Source organism: Populus nigra, chromosome 18 (genome assembly GCF_951802175.1).
Source record: "Populus nigra chromosome 18, ddPopNigr1.1, whole genome shotgun sequence".
NCBI lineage: Eukaryota > Viridiplantae > Streptophyta > Magnoliopsida > Malpighiales > Salicaceae > Populus > Populus nigra.
In genome coordinates this window covers 7,813,986-7,831,020 of record NC_084869.1, presented here as the reverse complement: position 1 = coordinate 7,831,020, position 17,035 = coordinate 7,813,986, and the positions used below count along the sequence as shown (strand labels likewise).

General features: G+C 31.5%; 1 protein-coding gene across 2 annotated transcripts; it reads right to left on the bottom strand.

Annotated features, from left to right (window-relative positions):
• Positions 1 to 1,405: 1,405 nt before the first annotated feature.
• On the bottom strand, positions 1,406 to 7,354 carry LOC133678073 (protein IMPAIRED IN BABA-INDUCED STERILITY 1). 2 transcript variants are annotated; one of them, XM_062100258.1, is made up of 9 exons: positions 6,816 to 7,354; positions 6,386 to 6,670; positions 5,869 to 6,186; positions 4,947 to 5,174; positions 4,494 to 4,591; positions 3,860 to 3,947; positions 3,235 to 3,768; positions 2,420 to 2,552; positions 1,406 to 1,938 (listed from the first exon to the last, which is right to left on the bottom strand). In XM_062100258.1, exons 1-9 carry the CDS (start codon positions 7,173 to 7,175, stop codon positions 1,913 to 1,915), a joined length of 2,070 nt encoding a protein of 689 aa, XP_061956242.1. In that variant the 5' UTR covers positions 7,176 to 7,354; the 3' UTR covers positions 1,406 to 1,912. The 2 variants fall into 2 exon arrangements, with proteins under 2 accessions (XP_061956242.1, XP_061956243.1); XM_062100259.1 differs by having other exon boundaries at positions 1,406 to 1,932.
• Between the last annotated feature and the right edge of the window lie 9,681 nt (positions 7,355 to 17,035).

The following is a 17,035-nucleotide window of genomic DNA, read 5'->3' as shown; positions in this document are numbered from 1 at the left end:
TTTTGCAAATCATACACACATCAACTAGCAAGATAGACCAATTAAGCTTTACATTGGTAAAGTATAGAGACAAAAAATATTTTTTATATATGAAAGATAACACTTTTCTATACATGTAAGAACGTGATTCAGATAATAGACAACCTACTCAAACGAGGCCTAATTATATACATGATGGACATGAGTTTTTAGGTCAAACGACATCACCAACCACTTATATTCTTAGTGAGCCATGATATTTGAAATAAGTCTTTGGCACATTATCTTATCTTTTACAATGAAGATCTAATTATATTAATGACCATCTATAAAGTTGAGGATTTCGTTCCTGGTTACTAAGTCAATTAATATTTCTAAAATCATACTCATCATTGCGAGTTGTAATATTAAGATTTATAAAATCTATGCTTACTCTCAATTTGCCATTCTTTTTTTTTTTTTTTTAATATTAACATAATGTTGGAAATCCATTCAACATATCTTATTGATCTAATAAATCCATGTTCTAAGAGCTATTTAATTTAATCTTTCACACTACCAATCACATATAAATTTATTTTTTTAAAAGATTGTTTGTATGACTTAAACCCAAGCTTGATTAGTAATGGATACTCAATCAAATTTCTATATAAATCAGGTATTTTATCATAATCCCAAGCAAAGCCATTTTTATAAGTGTGAAGTAACTATATCAGGACTCTTTCATAACCATAAGGTATGTGAGTCCAAATTGATTGATATAGTTTTATTGAAAAAATTCACACAAATTTTATTCTAGTAAATTAACTCAATTCAAATTCAATTGCTCCATTAAATAGGTATGATAAATACATAACCAAAAAAAAAAAAAAAAAACCTCATCTAAGCCTTAAGCTACTTGTTACATGACGAAATACAATCATCTTTATCTCAAAATCTAAACCTTGATTTTTTTTTTCCCCGTTAAAAATCCTTCAAAAACTTGACCAAAGCACAAGATGTCTCGAGTTCATACAATATTAAAAAGAAAAAAAATCATTTTGCTTTTATAGATATTGGAACCATACAAACCGTTCATTTACCATGTGAACTTAAACTTAATTTTCATAATATATGAAAATTAATTGTTCATATCATTCTTAATTAGTGAAATAATTGGATAACAATTAACTATTGACTTCGATTAAGTCAATTTTAATAACACTTTACAAACACCAAGTGTTATTGAACAAAACAAACCGAAAACAAAATGATAGGCTTAGGCATTTAATCTGTAACCTGTCCATCTGAACGACATCCTGGCTCCCCTGCTATTGGCTAAAAGAAATTGCACTTGCTCATGTTTTGATCTAATTGCCAAATGTCCATTAATTGCATTTAAGAATCGCTTCATGTATCAGATAGGAATATTAAAAAGTGAAACACATGCTGCAAACCTGAAAACTCTGCGCATTTACATGAATTAATCTCGGGATCACTAATCATTACACTTTTTAACATTGGCAGGATAGGTCAAATCATAATAAAAGGAAAGGAAAAGGAAAAGGGCTGACAAAACAGACTAAAGATGAAATAAAATAAAGAAAGGTGATAATTTCAAATACAAAAGGAATAGGGGAAAAAGAAGAGAGCAAACCACCATTATGTACCTCTCTTTAATCCCATTTCCTCCTCTTTTTTGGATATACAGGAAAGCAATCAACATTTAGCTTCCAGATTTCCATTCCTCGCCATTCTTATGCGGGACTTTCCATTCAGCTGATGGTTCAATGGTGTCATTGTTGGGTACAACGGTTCAGTTTAAACTTGTCTCCTTGAGGGTGGGATTCCTGATAAGTGGCCTCTTGTACAAGGTTTCTCAAGTTTTGCTTGGAGAGAAACCCATCCATCACATAAAAAGGACTTCGGCTTCGCCGGGCATACATAATAATGATCACTTTCCATGCTTCTTACCTATAACTAGTAGAAAAAATTAGTCAAATTGGGTATTATGGAACTTCATGAAGATCCATGTGCGGTGGCAACGGGCAACTACTATCACAATTGATAAAATTAATGTGTAATGCTAGCCCCACTATACCAGAGTTCAAGTTTCTTCTATAATTTCACTACCAATTTATGAGAAGTAGAATTTCATAGATGACAGCATCAGTTATGACCATCATAATGGGAATTGATAGTCAATGATTAATTAGCCACCTCTTGTCCCCGATCAATTATCTAGATTCAATTTACTTTCATTATTTAGGTATAACTCAACACCTTACATCAATTAATCATATTTTTAGGTTATAACAACAGGGTTAAGAAAGGAATGAAACTAGGGTCTTACATGATTCAATGCAATGAACATAGACCAAGTTGGTATGTTTGATGATGATCTAAAAACCTTAAAAAATATTATAAAAAGTGGGGGGGACTAGTGTTATCATCTCCATACCTCTATGAAACCATGATTTTCGGACTGCCTGGCGAATGTGTCGCTCGTGTCTTTCTAAGAGTTCATCCACTCTGTGTGATTGAGATAACAGCGGTCCAGAAAAGTCAACCTTGTCCATTTGATCTTGAAAAACCTGTTCATGTTAAACTTCAAGTTAGAAAATCAGTAGAGTTAACGGTTAAACTTTAATTGGCACCTCTCTAATGTTTTTTTTTTCTTTCAATTCACTAACATAACAATGACATAGAAAAGGATTAAAGGGAATTTCATATCTCAAATTCTGTGCAGTTCAAACACTCTACAAGCGACTGGAACTATGGACAAAGATTTAATCATCCCAGTGTGATATTGGTGTCGAAGTTTGCTGACTCTTGGATTAACCATGACAAAGTAGAAATCTTATATAGTAAGCCTGATATTTGCTTTTTCTTTCAACGTATAGAGATACAATTAAAAAAAAAAAAACTTCCAGTTGAATAAATACAAAATTTTGAGGTTTCAAGATTCTCTCAATAGAAAAGGAGATAGAAATCATGAAAAATCATTGCCCCTGTTGTTGTCTTTGCTAAAGCACACCACCACTTAAACCCAATTAGCAGTTCCCCACTGCAACAGCCAGCAATTAGGTGACTTGAACCCTGCTGCTGACTGTGTTCATCACCGCCTCTCAGTTATCCCCAACTTGAAATTTCATTCAATTTTAAAATATGACAAGTTACAAGCATTTTCAGGCAAAAATGAAGAAATTTATCTCGTTTCATCTTCAACAAAAATGTAAATGAAGTTAGAAGCGGGCTTAATATTTACACACATACCAAATTACTTCTCTTGGATTCCATTCCTTCTCTTTGATAAAGTGCCAATGATAGCTCTTGAGAATGGTACTCCTCAGAAGCATCAAAAGAATCTGGACGTTCAAACTGACTCCATTGTTTCTGCAATGCGAACTTAGAAATCTCATATGAATTATGACCTCTAGAATTGGTACGAACTCCATATATGAGATCCCCATTATTATGCTGTTTTGAGTCAGAATTATTTTTCTCTTGCAATGCAGAGGAGGGTTCTAATCCATTATTAGAATGACCTCTTGAAATAGACCTACTGTGGGATCTTATGGATGCATCGCCATTTCGTCTTTTTGCCCAAGCAAAACCACTTGAACTAGAAACTTGTAATGGGCCAGAAAAGGGAATGTCTCCTTGGGATGCATTCTTTATGTGGAAAATCTCTTCCAATTTATCAAGTGATGGCTTCCGTGCCTCTCCACCGGACTTGCCATCTCCTACCTTTGGAATACGCATATTACTGGTATTGATTTGACCGCATTGTATTCTAGCTGCTAGACCCTGGAGACAGAAAGGAACTTGTCACTATCACTGTGAATCAGCTTCCACAAACAACTGCATGTGTGTGTGCATGCGCGTGTGCAAGAGAGACCTCTGCTGGTGCCAATTTACTGATTCCGTATGGTTTTCTTGTACACTTTCTAGTTTCAGTGCCACGACCTCTCCCACTGATCTTTTTCCTGAAATTTCAGAGCCAATATATTGGATGTCAGTATAAGTGTATAACCTACAATCCTGGAGATTTCAAGAGTTTTAAATTATAAGCCTCTAGTCAATAGAGTTTCTAGACATAAATTTTCAAGTGCTGTCTACATGCGGTTTGTAAATTGACAGGTATTTGAATGTCCAATGCTAGCAATTATAGACTTTTCCTAAGGTATACGATTTTAATGAGTGGCATCTGTTTCATTTTCTTGGTAATACCAGTGGTCACATGGCTGACAAATGCTGTTTAATGCAACTTTGAAGCATAATGGACGAATTTTGATTGTCATTCAACTCCATGGCCATAAGTTGCTTGAATGCTAAATCTATGGCCATAAGTTGCTTGAATCCTAAATCTCTTATCTAGAAAAATCCAGCTAATTACGTGTCTTCGTTGTTACCACAGATATGGAATTGACTTCATTGATTTGAAAAAGTAACGCTGCCAAAACTAAGGTTTAATATAGAGGAGACATAAATCTTTTATTAGAAAATTGGACAAGAAAAATGAGAATCCTCACCTCCCTGCCTCCTCATGGTTTTTTGCATCAATCTCTTTGCTAGGTGGGTATTTTGGCAAGCTTGATGGATCACACGCATAAGGTTTTGTGCTGAAATACTGAAAAATGGTAGGTAAGAAGCTTGTACTTAAAGAATCCTACTGAGGCAAACCTAAGGCACCAAGTCACACAATTTCCATAAAGAAACACCACTGCTATTTGCGTCTGATTTACTACAATAAAAGAGAAAACACTTGAAAACTAAAATGGAAGTACATGAAGGTTAGACAAGAAATCTCTGTTTTTTTTCTTTTTCTTTTTCTTGGTGAGAATGGAAAGAAGGGCTGAAATGAGATCCACCAGTGTAAAAGGATTCAAATAGAACTTCATTAAGTATACCAATTTCCATGGCTATATGAATTAAGGTCATCTATTTCAATTAGCATATCAAATGCAATGGGAGGTAATAATCACCTCAGATGCAAGAGCAGAAAAAGCAGTCCCACGGTTGTAAGGCTCTACAGAGAGAAGAGTTTCGATCAGGTTCACAGCAGTTGTTGGCAAATCTTTAAAGGTCTCCCGAAGACAACTGTCATAAGGTTGTTGTGGTTTGAATAAAGTTGCATGAGGAAGTTTAGACTTTTTCCAGTATTCATCAGGCGGGGATCCACAGAGCTTGAAAATTTTGTGTAACTGTTCAACCTGGAGGGAAAAGAAGAGCATTCATACAAAATCTCAAAGAAAAAAGCATATCAACAGAAATTACAAGAACAGCTAAGTTTTGTTAAATCTAATGCTTTAGTAGTCTGCAACAACAACAAAAATGGGAAACAGCTATATCTGATCATCCCAACTTGGCATGTTAGCGATTTGCCACGCTCTACTGTTAAATGAAGCACAAACTCACATAATCAAATGGAAGTCTGTGCAGATTACCAAGTTTATTTCCATATTCTAGATATTGCTTCGTGGTGGATGGTTGTAACTTCTTGATTATTTTTTTTTACCTCCTTAAATTTCACTCTTAGATAAAAGAACAGCTGCACAAAATGGTTCAACATCGGCTGGAACCAGTAACAGAAATTATGTAATAGATACAAAATGGTTCTCCTCACTGCCATATCACGTAGCAGTGAGGACAAAAGAAAAGCATATCTAGCATCATAATAGAGTAATCTTTAAGGAATTTTACTTGTACAATCCATTCATGAATCGAAGAATTGTACAAGATATGAATAAACTTAGCTTCTATTAATTCTAACCTAAGAAATATATGGGAGTAGAAGTACTTACGGAAACCAATATAAATCTTTAGCACCTTGGTTCTTAATGTATTACACCGATCGTACAAAAAAAGACTAGATGAATAATAATGCACAACCATGTACGTGCTTACCTCTGTTCTCCCTTGAAGGATAGGTTTTCCAAGAAGAAGTTCTGCAAATACACAGCCTACACTCCAGAGATCCACAGATGCTCCATAATCGGTAGAACCCAACAAAAGTTCAGGAGGACGGTACCACAGAGTCACTACACGACTGGTTAAAGGTTGTCTGTGCCCGGAAGTACAGAAGTTTGCCAATCCAAAATCTCCTACCTTGAGTGTTCCTTCATTGTTTACGAGAAGATTTGATCCTTTGATGTCCCGATGCATTACACCCTTTGAGTGACAGTGATCAAGTCCTGATAATAATTGCCTCATGTAGCACTTAATCTGCAAAAGAAGAGTAATTTATGCAATTCAGAGGCCAGAAATAAACCGCAATCAATGGGCACCTTAACATGCTTTGTTTTGTAAAGTAAACTGTTCATATGATGCTACAGATTAAGAGAATCTCATTTATTTATTTAATTAATTATTTCCAAGTGGTCTTGAGGAAAAAACACAAATTCTAGAAAGGCAGAGTTAAAACCTGTGACTCACTGAACCTGACATCAGGGCATGACAGGAGTCCAGTGATATCATGCTCCATGTACTCAAAGACAAGGTATAAGCTACACGACAATCGCGAAGTGATTAATCCGTCCAATTTCATGATATTGGGGTGGTCGAGTCTACGAAGAATCAATATCTCTCTGGCCATAAATCGGACACTCTCAGGCTCAAAATTGTCGAACCGAACCTTCTTCAGAGCAACGATCCTCCCAGTTTCAGTCTCACGTGCCCGGAACACACTGCTATATGTACCCTGTCCTATCTATCAAAGCAATTGGGCATAAGTATAAGTTGACTATCCAGGGGAACTAGCTATGCATGCATTTATAAACTAAAATGAAATAGCAGAGCCTTGTCCAGTTTCAGATGAGTAAGACAGTATTTTCTAATAACATATAATTAACAACCTTGTCCAATTTCTCAAAACCATCAGCATTCAGAGGGACCCAACCGTGAATGGCTTCGCCAGCGACGGCACTTAGCCAGGCCGGCCAACCTGCTGCCACCTGCTCACCTTCAATGTACTTGTGCAAATTCCTCAATCTAAAGCTCAACGACTCGCCATTTGAACTTGGAGCTCTTCCTGACTCACCCAACTCGCTCCCTCCGCAACTTACCACCATCTCATGATGGTGACGGCGATCCCCATTCTTCTTGAAACTTGGGTGCTGGTCCAAGCCGACCCGAGTCCGACCCGTGTTGAACGCTCCGGAATGGTCCAACGCTGGTGTGACGGACACCGCCTGCTTCGCGCTCACGCAGCCCATTTTTGAATTGGAAGTCGGGTTCGGGTTGTAGGGGAGTCGGGTCAGTGAATTGGATAAAAAACAAGAAAAAACAAGGCGGAGCTTCAAAAACGAAAATGAAGGTTCGGATGCCCAGATTTCTTCAAAAGAAAACAAATGGGTTGGTTTGCTATTTATATTTTATACCAACCAGAAGAAGAAGAAGAAGAAAAGCTTTGGAATGTTTGGTAGTTTGTCGTTTTTTATAGATATACTGAAAATTAAGTGTTGACTATGTTCCTGTAAGAATATTTTTTTAATTAAAAATATATCAGAATATTTTTAAGTAAAATGTCAAAATTATTAAAGAATAATAATTTAATTTTTTAAAATAAAAAATAATTTTAAATTTTAATTATATATTTTATATCATGGTAGTTTTTATTTACCATTATAATAGTTTAAGAAAATAAATTATAGTTTTTTATAATATAAGTTTTAAAAATGAAATTTTAATAGGATTCACATAAGATTATTATTATTATTATTATTATTATTATTTATTATTATTTTTGAGTCTGCAATTCTGCAGCAATCGCGGAGGACTCATCATGATGGATGGTGGATAGGATACACGATTTATTAGAATCAGCGGGATCAACGGAGGCAAACCTAAAACAATTATGATGATCAATCCACTCTTCCTTCCTTTGGATTTTGATTTTATTGAATTCAGCTGATGGTGATGTCTCATTCCTATAACCGCTTCCCCCATTTATTATTGTAAATGATTTCACGTGACATTTATTTTCTTCAAAAAGCGATGCATCTAATCGGTCCATAAATAAAGTTTGTTTCATATTATAAAGAAACATTCCATCCAAAGTATCTATAACAATCAACTTCTAATAGTGTAATAAATTATCAGTGAGTTAATTTCATGGTTTATATATACTCTAATCTTGAATATACTAAAAACAAAATTCACACTTTGAACTTATTACTAATTTTATTTATTTCAAATTTCAAATTTTAATTTTATTGAGAAACTTAGTTTATAAATACATTGTTAGAATTAATCTGAATTAGTAGTTACTTAGTTTAATTCATGAGTTTACAAATAAACTTATGAATTAATAGTTACTTAGTTTATTTTTAAAAGAGTTAAGAGTTTGGTTTTGCACTAATAGTTCTTTTTGTATGATATAAATAAATACTTTAATAATATATTTTTTTCACACCTCTGAGTTAATTAATATTAATATTTCTTTGTCTCCATTCCAAATTATTCTAACACATAATTGGTTGAAAATAAAACTAAATATAATGTGCATAGTCTATTCATTAGAAAGAAATAAGGGTGTGTAGGTGTAAGATAGAGATCGAGACAAGACAAGATAACTTTTTATTCTTTATTTTGTTTGTTGTTTACATTGTTGTCTTGTTTTTTGGTATTTGACAAACAACATGTTTGATACCCTCTAAATTGAATTCAATTAAAAAGTTTTGATGAAATCTTATGTTTTGAATCATTTTAAATGCTTGAATTGAGTTCCAAATGGAATTCAATCTCTAAAAATACTACAAAAGTAAATAAAAGGCCAATCCGTCTAATTTATAAATTTAAAGAGAAGAAATTTAATATTAAAACTAACTTTTTCAATATACCTATTTAACCCTTTTAAAAAAATATTTGAAGAAATGAGATGAAGTTAGTGAGGATAATATAGGAAACAAAATGAATTTTATTTTATTTTTTCAAACATGTAAATTCAATTTATTTATCAATTGAATTCAAATCAAATAATATAATTGAATTTAATTATAGTAAAGAATTGATTCCAAACAACCTGAAAAAGTTTAAGATTTTTTTCTTTTTTAGGTGGCCACTAGATAACTGATAGCTATTGTGGGTGCAATCAATTTCTTTAACATAAAATAAAATAGAGAATATATATAAACATTACTATCATTTTTTTCATTTACAAGTAAAATTTCAACAATTAATTTTAAAATCTAGTTAGTTGAGAAGTGTTTTGTCATGGGTAGGATCAAATGTTTTTTTAACACCAAAAAAAATAAGTACGCTTATGGATGATGGTAAAGTATCTTGGGTACATCAGTAGCATATAGAAGACCAGGTTAGATGGATTTGATGTCGGGATGCTTTGTGTGTATGCTTGTGCAGGGTAAGGACTTGCCAAAAGAACTTCAACACGAGATGGTGTTGATCATCGAAATTGGATTTTACTCATTTCCATACTTCCATGTTACACGTGGGATTGCTAAGAAAGTTGGGTGAGTTTATGGGTTCATGTGATTCTTTAAAGTGGTTTTATGTGATGTTGTTGATGGAGAGAAAACAATCTCTAGGATGTTGTGGGAAACGTCTGAATTTCATGAAGATAATTTTATGGGTGAATGAACTTGACATATAGGATTGCCAAGGAGATGACTTTGGTGATAAACAAATAGGACTTTAGAGAAGAACAAAGTCACGGTTTAGTTGGAAAAATAGTTAATAATGGAACTATCAAGGTTTTCAAAGCATCGCAGATTCGATGGATAAAATTATGTTTGAATATGGGCAAAACCAACAGGCTTCATGGAGGGAATAAAAAAATGTGACAATGGACAAACTTAGTGTAGGGGTACTTCAAGTTTGGTCTAAAGAGGATGTTAGGTTCTTCTGGTTGGGAAGGTTTGTAAAAGGGTTAAATTTGTCAGGGGTATGCTGATAAAAACAGTGTTGGAACAACATAGTGGGCAATGGCAGCCCATGAGACAATGCTGAAATCGGTAACGTCGACATAATCAATAGTAAAGGATAACAATAAGTCTGGATGATGGATAGTCTAAGGCTTGACAAAAAAACACTATTAACACTAATGACAACATAGAAAGTGGAAGATTTAGCAGCAGTGTACATCCAATTATTCGGCAGGTAATGGGTTGATGTTCGACACAAATTCTTACTAGAAAAATGAATAGTTCAAGGTATGCATGCACACCTATTCAGACATCACATGATTTGGTAGAATGGACAACTAGTTTGTTGGGTGGCAAGCTAAGGGAGATGCAATAGTTGGGGCATTTATTGACAATTTTTTATGGTTTATTGTTTTGGGCAAAATTGAGCAAATTTGTTTCTAGTATATGTGGACAATTTTTCTTGTAATCTTCCATATATGTACTCTTTATGTAGGTTGTATATAAGTGTGTAGTATGCAAGTTCTGTGAGAGGCAAAACCATTGTGCATAACATATAGAGACAAACTTGTGTATTCCTTTTATTGAGACTAATAAAAAGGTTGGGATTATTCTTGTAATTCAGTGTTAATGTAAACTCTAGATTAAAATTTTCTAAAATATAAAAATTTTAACCCGAAAATAAAATAAGTTAAATTAAGATTTAGAAAAATTTAATATATATATATATATATATATATATATATATATCAAGGGTGAGATTAAAAAGAAATAAAAGGTGATGTGACACTTGATAAGAAGGAAGGAAAATCAATTTGAAATTATAGGGACAAAATGAGGTTATATGCAAATGAGGGGTTAAAGTGTAAATAATAAAGGAAACAAGTATAAAAACACCCTTTCTCTCTCTCTCTCTCTCTCTAGGGGCCAATTACAGCTGAAACAAAAGAGGAGAGAAAGATTTGATTTTTGTTTTCAAAATTCTTAGAGAAAATCACAATAAATCAAGGGATTAGAGGGAGATTGAGAAAATTACTTACCACCACACCCATAAACACTTATATAAGAGAGAGAAGTGAAGGAAACCAAGGAGAATTGAGATGGGCAGTCACGACAGCAAGGAGAAATAAAGAGAGGTTTTGAATTTTTTGACTGATTAGGATTGAAATACTAGATTATCATTCGGTAAAGAGTTCTAAACCTAATCTAGCAAGCTCATATGAAAGGATAACAGTTGAGGTTGAATTCATGTTAAGGTTTATAGTCAAGATTTGGAGAAATGTAAATTGATTGGAAATTAAACAAATTGAAGAAATAATTAAAAAAAACCAAAGTTTCTTTAAAGGCTAAATGGCCGGCCAATAAGGGATCAAATTGCATGTAATAAAATTGCGTTTAATAATATGAAATTGTGATAAATTAGTGTGTAATGTTGTGAGGAAAATGATTTTTTTTAAAAAATAGTTTAGTTACATTACAAAGTGATTGAAATGTTGTATTGTTGAAAATTTAGAATTGAGGAAGTATAGTGTATTTAGAGGTGAAGAATTAATATGTATTGCTTGATTTCTCATGTAAGGGAGAGTTTTGATAAAAAAAAAATTAAGAATAAATTATGGTAAGATAAGAGGTTTTGGTATCAAAATAAATTAAATACTCAATTATGATTGTGGTTGTGAAACGTAGTATATTTGTGAGTTTTTATAATGCATATGTTTTTCATGAAATAGTTTTAACTATTTTAAATAAAAAGTAAGTTGTATCGATGGCCCTTAGAAAATTGAAATTAGTAATATTATAACATATATAGAATGCTTGTTCAAATAATGAGAAGAGAAAAAGATGTTTAGTTGTTTGTAAAGTCCATATATGAGAACTGGACAGTTTCATCTCTAAACGTTCAAGGGAGATTAAGGCATAAAAATGATAAAATTTAAAATAAGTTTCTTTATAGAAGTTATAGCCATGGATATTAACTTTTCAACATTAGTGACCTTGCATAATTTGGAGTTATAAAACTCCGGTTATGGACAAAAAAATAAGAGATGTCGGGTTGAGAATTGTGTTGGACAATTTTATCGAATGGCGACATCGAGTAATATAGGTGCTTAAAGGCTGGGTTAAGTTTCCCTTCCTTCAATATAAATGTAGTTTTTATTTTAGATTTCAAAGAATATAATTTACAATCAAAAATGAATTTTTATAATTATAATTATGATTAAAATGAGAGAAAATATTCTTAAATTAATAATCTAAGTTGCTTGGAATCAGCCAAATTCTACTTTGTTTAGAAGTTGTGTTGATATGAGTTTTAATTTGGTGGTGGTTGTAAGAAACAAATTTGAATATGCATAGGTATATGACTAGAATTTTCTCTTGTTGAGAACATTAATGAAAATGAAATTAGAAATGAAAGTTAAATTATTAAAAGTTGACCTGAGTTGACCCATGAAACCTGAAAACCGGTTCCTTGATTAGATCAATCCCAAGACCATATTTAATAACTATAATATCAAGGCGAAGTCATTTAGCTGCCGTTAACTATCATGTCAAAAATAATTTAAAGTATCAAATCTTTTTTTAAAAGAAAATCTTATATATCATTCCAATAAAAAAAAGAGATGAAGCAAACGTAGTTTCATCTTGAATGAAACTTTCATAACTCGCGAAAATAACTAAAAAAAATTGAAAGATAAAAAAAACCATTAAAAGCTACATATCCTAAATTAAAATTAAAATTTATTTCAATTTCTTTATTAAAAAATTGATTATAGAAAGTATAATTTCACTTAAGAAATTGAAAGGATTACATAATTCAACAAACTTTTAAGAATAAAAAATAACTAAAATATTATCTTATGTTATCTTTAACTCAAATAGGGAAATGGAAGTATTCGTTGATCTTCTCTTTCTTAGTTAAGCTACTTACATATTTTTTTTAGTTTTTATTGTCACATATAGAAAAATAATTATTTTCTGGAGTCGAGCATTTTTACATATTAATATAAACATTTATTTTGTATAGTCATAAACAAAAAAAAAGATAAATATGCCTCTTGTATAGAATATAAGTTTTTTTTTTTAATTTGGCATGTTAAATATTTTTTAAAGTAAGAAAAAATATTTAGTATTTAATAATAAAACTTTTTCTATACATATGATAGCTTTTAAAATCTAGAGATATTTTGGTCGAATAAAATATTTTGAAACAGTATTTCTAAATTTAAATTTAATAAATGATAAACAATATGGTCATTCTATAATTTATGATAAGAAAATTGAAAAGAAAATATATAATTTATGAAAATAAAAAAAATAAATGAAAAGGTGGAATTAATACTATTTTTTAAAAGTATCCATCCAAGAGATATATTGGGTTAGATTTAGATACTGTTTGATATCACAGTCCAATCATGTTTTTAAATAATTTTAATTTTTTTAGTTTAAAATTATCTTTTCTATTTTTTAATAGTTTTAATATAGTAATTTCAAAATAAATTTTATAAAATAAAAAAATATTATTTTAATCTATTTTTAAATAAAAAATACTTAAAAAAAAACAATACCTATCGCAATTCACGCAAGCACTTACTAAACGGAAAACATTTTCCCTAGTGAACAAAATTAAACTAGACAGGGACACTGTTTATACGTGCATGGGACGTCATTGGAATTTACACTGCTCAATCAATTTTATTATTTTCCCGCGCAAAGTTACAAAGTTATCGAAAAAAACAAATTAAACTTTGTGAGATGGGTCCATTTTTACCAAACGCGTATAAGACTAAGTCAATATTAACACATTACACAGCTCTTTGGTCTTTGGTCTTGCTCATATCATGGGGTACAATGCTGTTGTTTGTAGTGGAGGCAGATTGCTTGCAACCTCGTCAAGACAAGCACCATTTCGTTACCCGTGCTTTACCGTGAGTCAGCTCAATTTTTTTTATAATATTATTAAATATTTTAATGGTTAGTCAGGTTAATTTTAAAATCTTCTAACTAGGTTTTTTTTTTTAATTCAAGTTTTGAATTAAACTATGTGGATGTTGATTTAATTTAAATCGATTGATTGTATGGGTTTAAATACAACCTCGATGATCAGTAAAAATATGTAACTTGTTTAAAAAACTTCAAGATGACAATCTCTTTTTTAAATATTGAGACAATGATAGATTGAATTAATTTTAGTCCCCCTGCGATCTGGGTCATAAACTCTATTGGATTTAATTATATATTTTATTTAATTATATAATAAAAATATTTACTAAAAAATTGAGCACCAACCTAGATAAAAAAAATAATAAATAAATCATTTAATCTATTTTCCAACCAATCCAATATTGAAGGATAAAATAAAAAATAAATAAATTAAAAACAATTAAAAGACCCGGTAGGTAAACTTGTCAAACATGTGAATCGGGTAACCCAGACTAGAATGTTAAACTTGCAAACCGGGTTATAGACTCTAACGAGATTATAATTTTTTAAACTAATTTTTATTTAACTATATAATAAAAAACATAAATGATCGTAAAATTAAACATTAACTCAATACCAAGACTTTTTTTTAGATCACAATAACTTTAGAAAAAGCAAAACGAAACCAATTATAAAAATAAATTCTCAATTAACATAATATCTAAGGATGAAATAAAAAAATAAGGGTTCATTACAAACTCTTTAGAACCGCAAACCATGTCAACAAAACCAAACTTATGAATAGGTTCAAGGACTTTATAAAGTTTAATAACATGGTTTTTCTCTAATTTTTTTCTATAGGAGAAAAAATAGAAAATAAAAAGAGTCAAGTTTAATTTATAATAAAAAAAAGAACAACCCACCAAATCTATAAACTAGGACAACTTAGGTTACTCTAGTAAACCCCTAAACCACGTTAACGCTATAAAAAGAAAAAATAAAAAGAAACAAATTACAAAGCCAAACTATAAACCATTTTAATATTAAAAGATGAAATTGACAAAAATAAATTTGAAAAAAAATCATAACAAAAAAAAACAAGGAAAAGAAGAAGAAGAAGCAAAACATTGTAATCCACAGTGTAATGAGTATGGGTGAATATTGGTTTTCCTATGTCCTTTAGTTTTTGTTACTTTATAAAGTTTACTAACATGACTTCTCTATCAAACTGATTTCTTTTTAACTATAAAGGGAAAAGGCTATAAAAAAATCAAGTTCAATTAAAAAAAAAGAAGCACCCCACCAAATTCATAAATCGGGACAACTTGGGATACCTTGACAAAGCCGTAAAACATTCTAACACTAGAAGATATCTCAGCCATAAGTTCCTACTTCTAGTATTTCGAATGCCCTGCTATTAGAAGAATTAGAAAAACAACTATGAGTGCTATGTTTTTCATTGCATATCAAGATCATAGTTTTTAAACCCGGCCTGGTCCATGGCCCGGGTTCCAGGTTTTGACTGGGTCACCGGGTTTTGACCGGGTCACTCGGTCGGCTCGGTTAATCCCTATTTAAAAAATTCAAAATGGCGTCGTTTTAGTAAAATAAAAAAACAAAAGTTAACAGGTTGCAACCAGGTTTTGCCGGGTCAACCCGCCGGGTTGGCCGGGTCACACCGGGTCATGGCTTATCCTATTTTTCCATCAACCCGGCCCAGTTCCAGCCCCGGGTCAGCCGGGCCGGGTTTCAAAATTATGATCAAGATACATATTATTGTGGATTGGAATAGTGAAATGACTATTTTGTCATTCCATGAAAAAATCATTAATCCTTTTTATTAAGGGTAATGCAATCTTTTCTTTATGGCTTAAAAGTCATTTTTTAAATGAATAGGGCTAGGAAATCTTTCCACATTTTATTAGTATAGTAAAATAACTTAATCACCTTTTAAAAAAACCTAGCATCTAAGGATTTTTTTTCAGATTTTTATTTTTAAAGCATAATAAAAAGGACTTAGTTACCCTCAAACACATTTTTTTGAACTAATGTCCACAGGCTTTTTCATCTTTTCAACGTGGCTTTTTTGCTAATAATCAAATTGATTGAGAGAAATTTGAGTAATTGAATAAATATAAATATTATTTTAAAAAAGATGCGTCAACGTGTGGGTTAAGGTCGTGCCATTTAGGCGAGGTGTGAAGGTTGGTATGACAACCGATGGTTGGTTTCGAGGCGACATTCAAATATTCTTGGTAACCTAAGTTTTATTTTTTCATGTTTTTGCTTAATAATAATAATTCAGATTGCCACTTCTTTCTTTGTGAGTGTGTGAGAGTGAGTTTTTTTTCCTACTTTGATTCTCTAAAGAACTGAATCGACTTATTGAAGAATAACTATCTTTATAATGTCATTCTATATTTCTCGTTCATGAATTGCTATTTATTAGGTAGGGGTTTCAAGTTCCAATAGTGCCGGTGTTTAGGTTCAAGGTAATCTTTATGTCACACTTTCAAACCTGGTTTCTTGGCTTTTCAAGAATTGTATCATTTGCATATGGGTTATTACCAAATAGTCACGGGGTTGACATCATTTGTATTAGAGCTTGACTCCATTAATCAGGTTATATCTTCTCTTTTTTTTCTCTTGTTTGACACCAAACTACTTGTTCTAATCCTCTTCTCTTCATTTCAATAGTGGCATCTTTTTAGTACAAAAAAGAGATTTATTTCAATTTGTTACTATTTCTCAACATATCAGTAGCATAAAAGTATAAACAATCGTTCAAAAGATTAGTTTTAGATTGTATCACAAAAAACTAAAAAAGGAGAAATTGAATCAACTCAACTCAAAATTAGCTCAAATTTGATGTTCTGGTTATTAGAGTCCTAATCACACTATCTATTAAATGTGGGGTCATTTAGACATTATTTGCTTTAGGTTCAAAATTCGGGTATTAAAACAGTTATTTCATGTAATTTTGTGTCCATATATTAAAACAATTCAAAATTAACTCAAACTTTATATTCTGTTTACTGGGGTCCTAATTACACTATATATTAATTTGGGGTCATTTGGACATTGTTTACTTTGGGGTCCAGATTTGGGTTCAAGCTTGTCGTAATAGGTATATTTTGCATAAACTTTTAAAACTTGTTTTGTTTCTTTTATTTTGTTTTTATCTTTTAGTATGTTATCATCATATTTGGCATATTTGGGTGCTATTAACATTATTTTCATATATTTGACATTTGTTTTTGTTTTTATCTTCA

Coding starts and splice junctions, on each gene's coding strand:
- LOC133678073 (XM_062100258.1), bottom strand. CDS start 7,175: ATGGGCTGCGTGAGCGCGAAGCAGGCGGTGTCCGTCACACCAGCGTTG. Junction 3,769..3,859: donor GTAAATTGGCACCAGCAGAG/GTCTCTCTTGCA, acceptor TTCTGTCTCCAG/GGTCTAGCAGCTAGAATACA. Junction 2,553..3,234: donor AATCCAAGAGAAGTAATTTG/GTATGTGTGTAA, acceptor TAACATGAACAG/GTTTTTCAAGATCAAATGGA.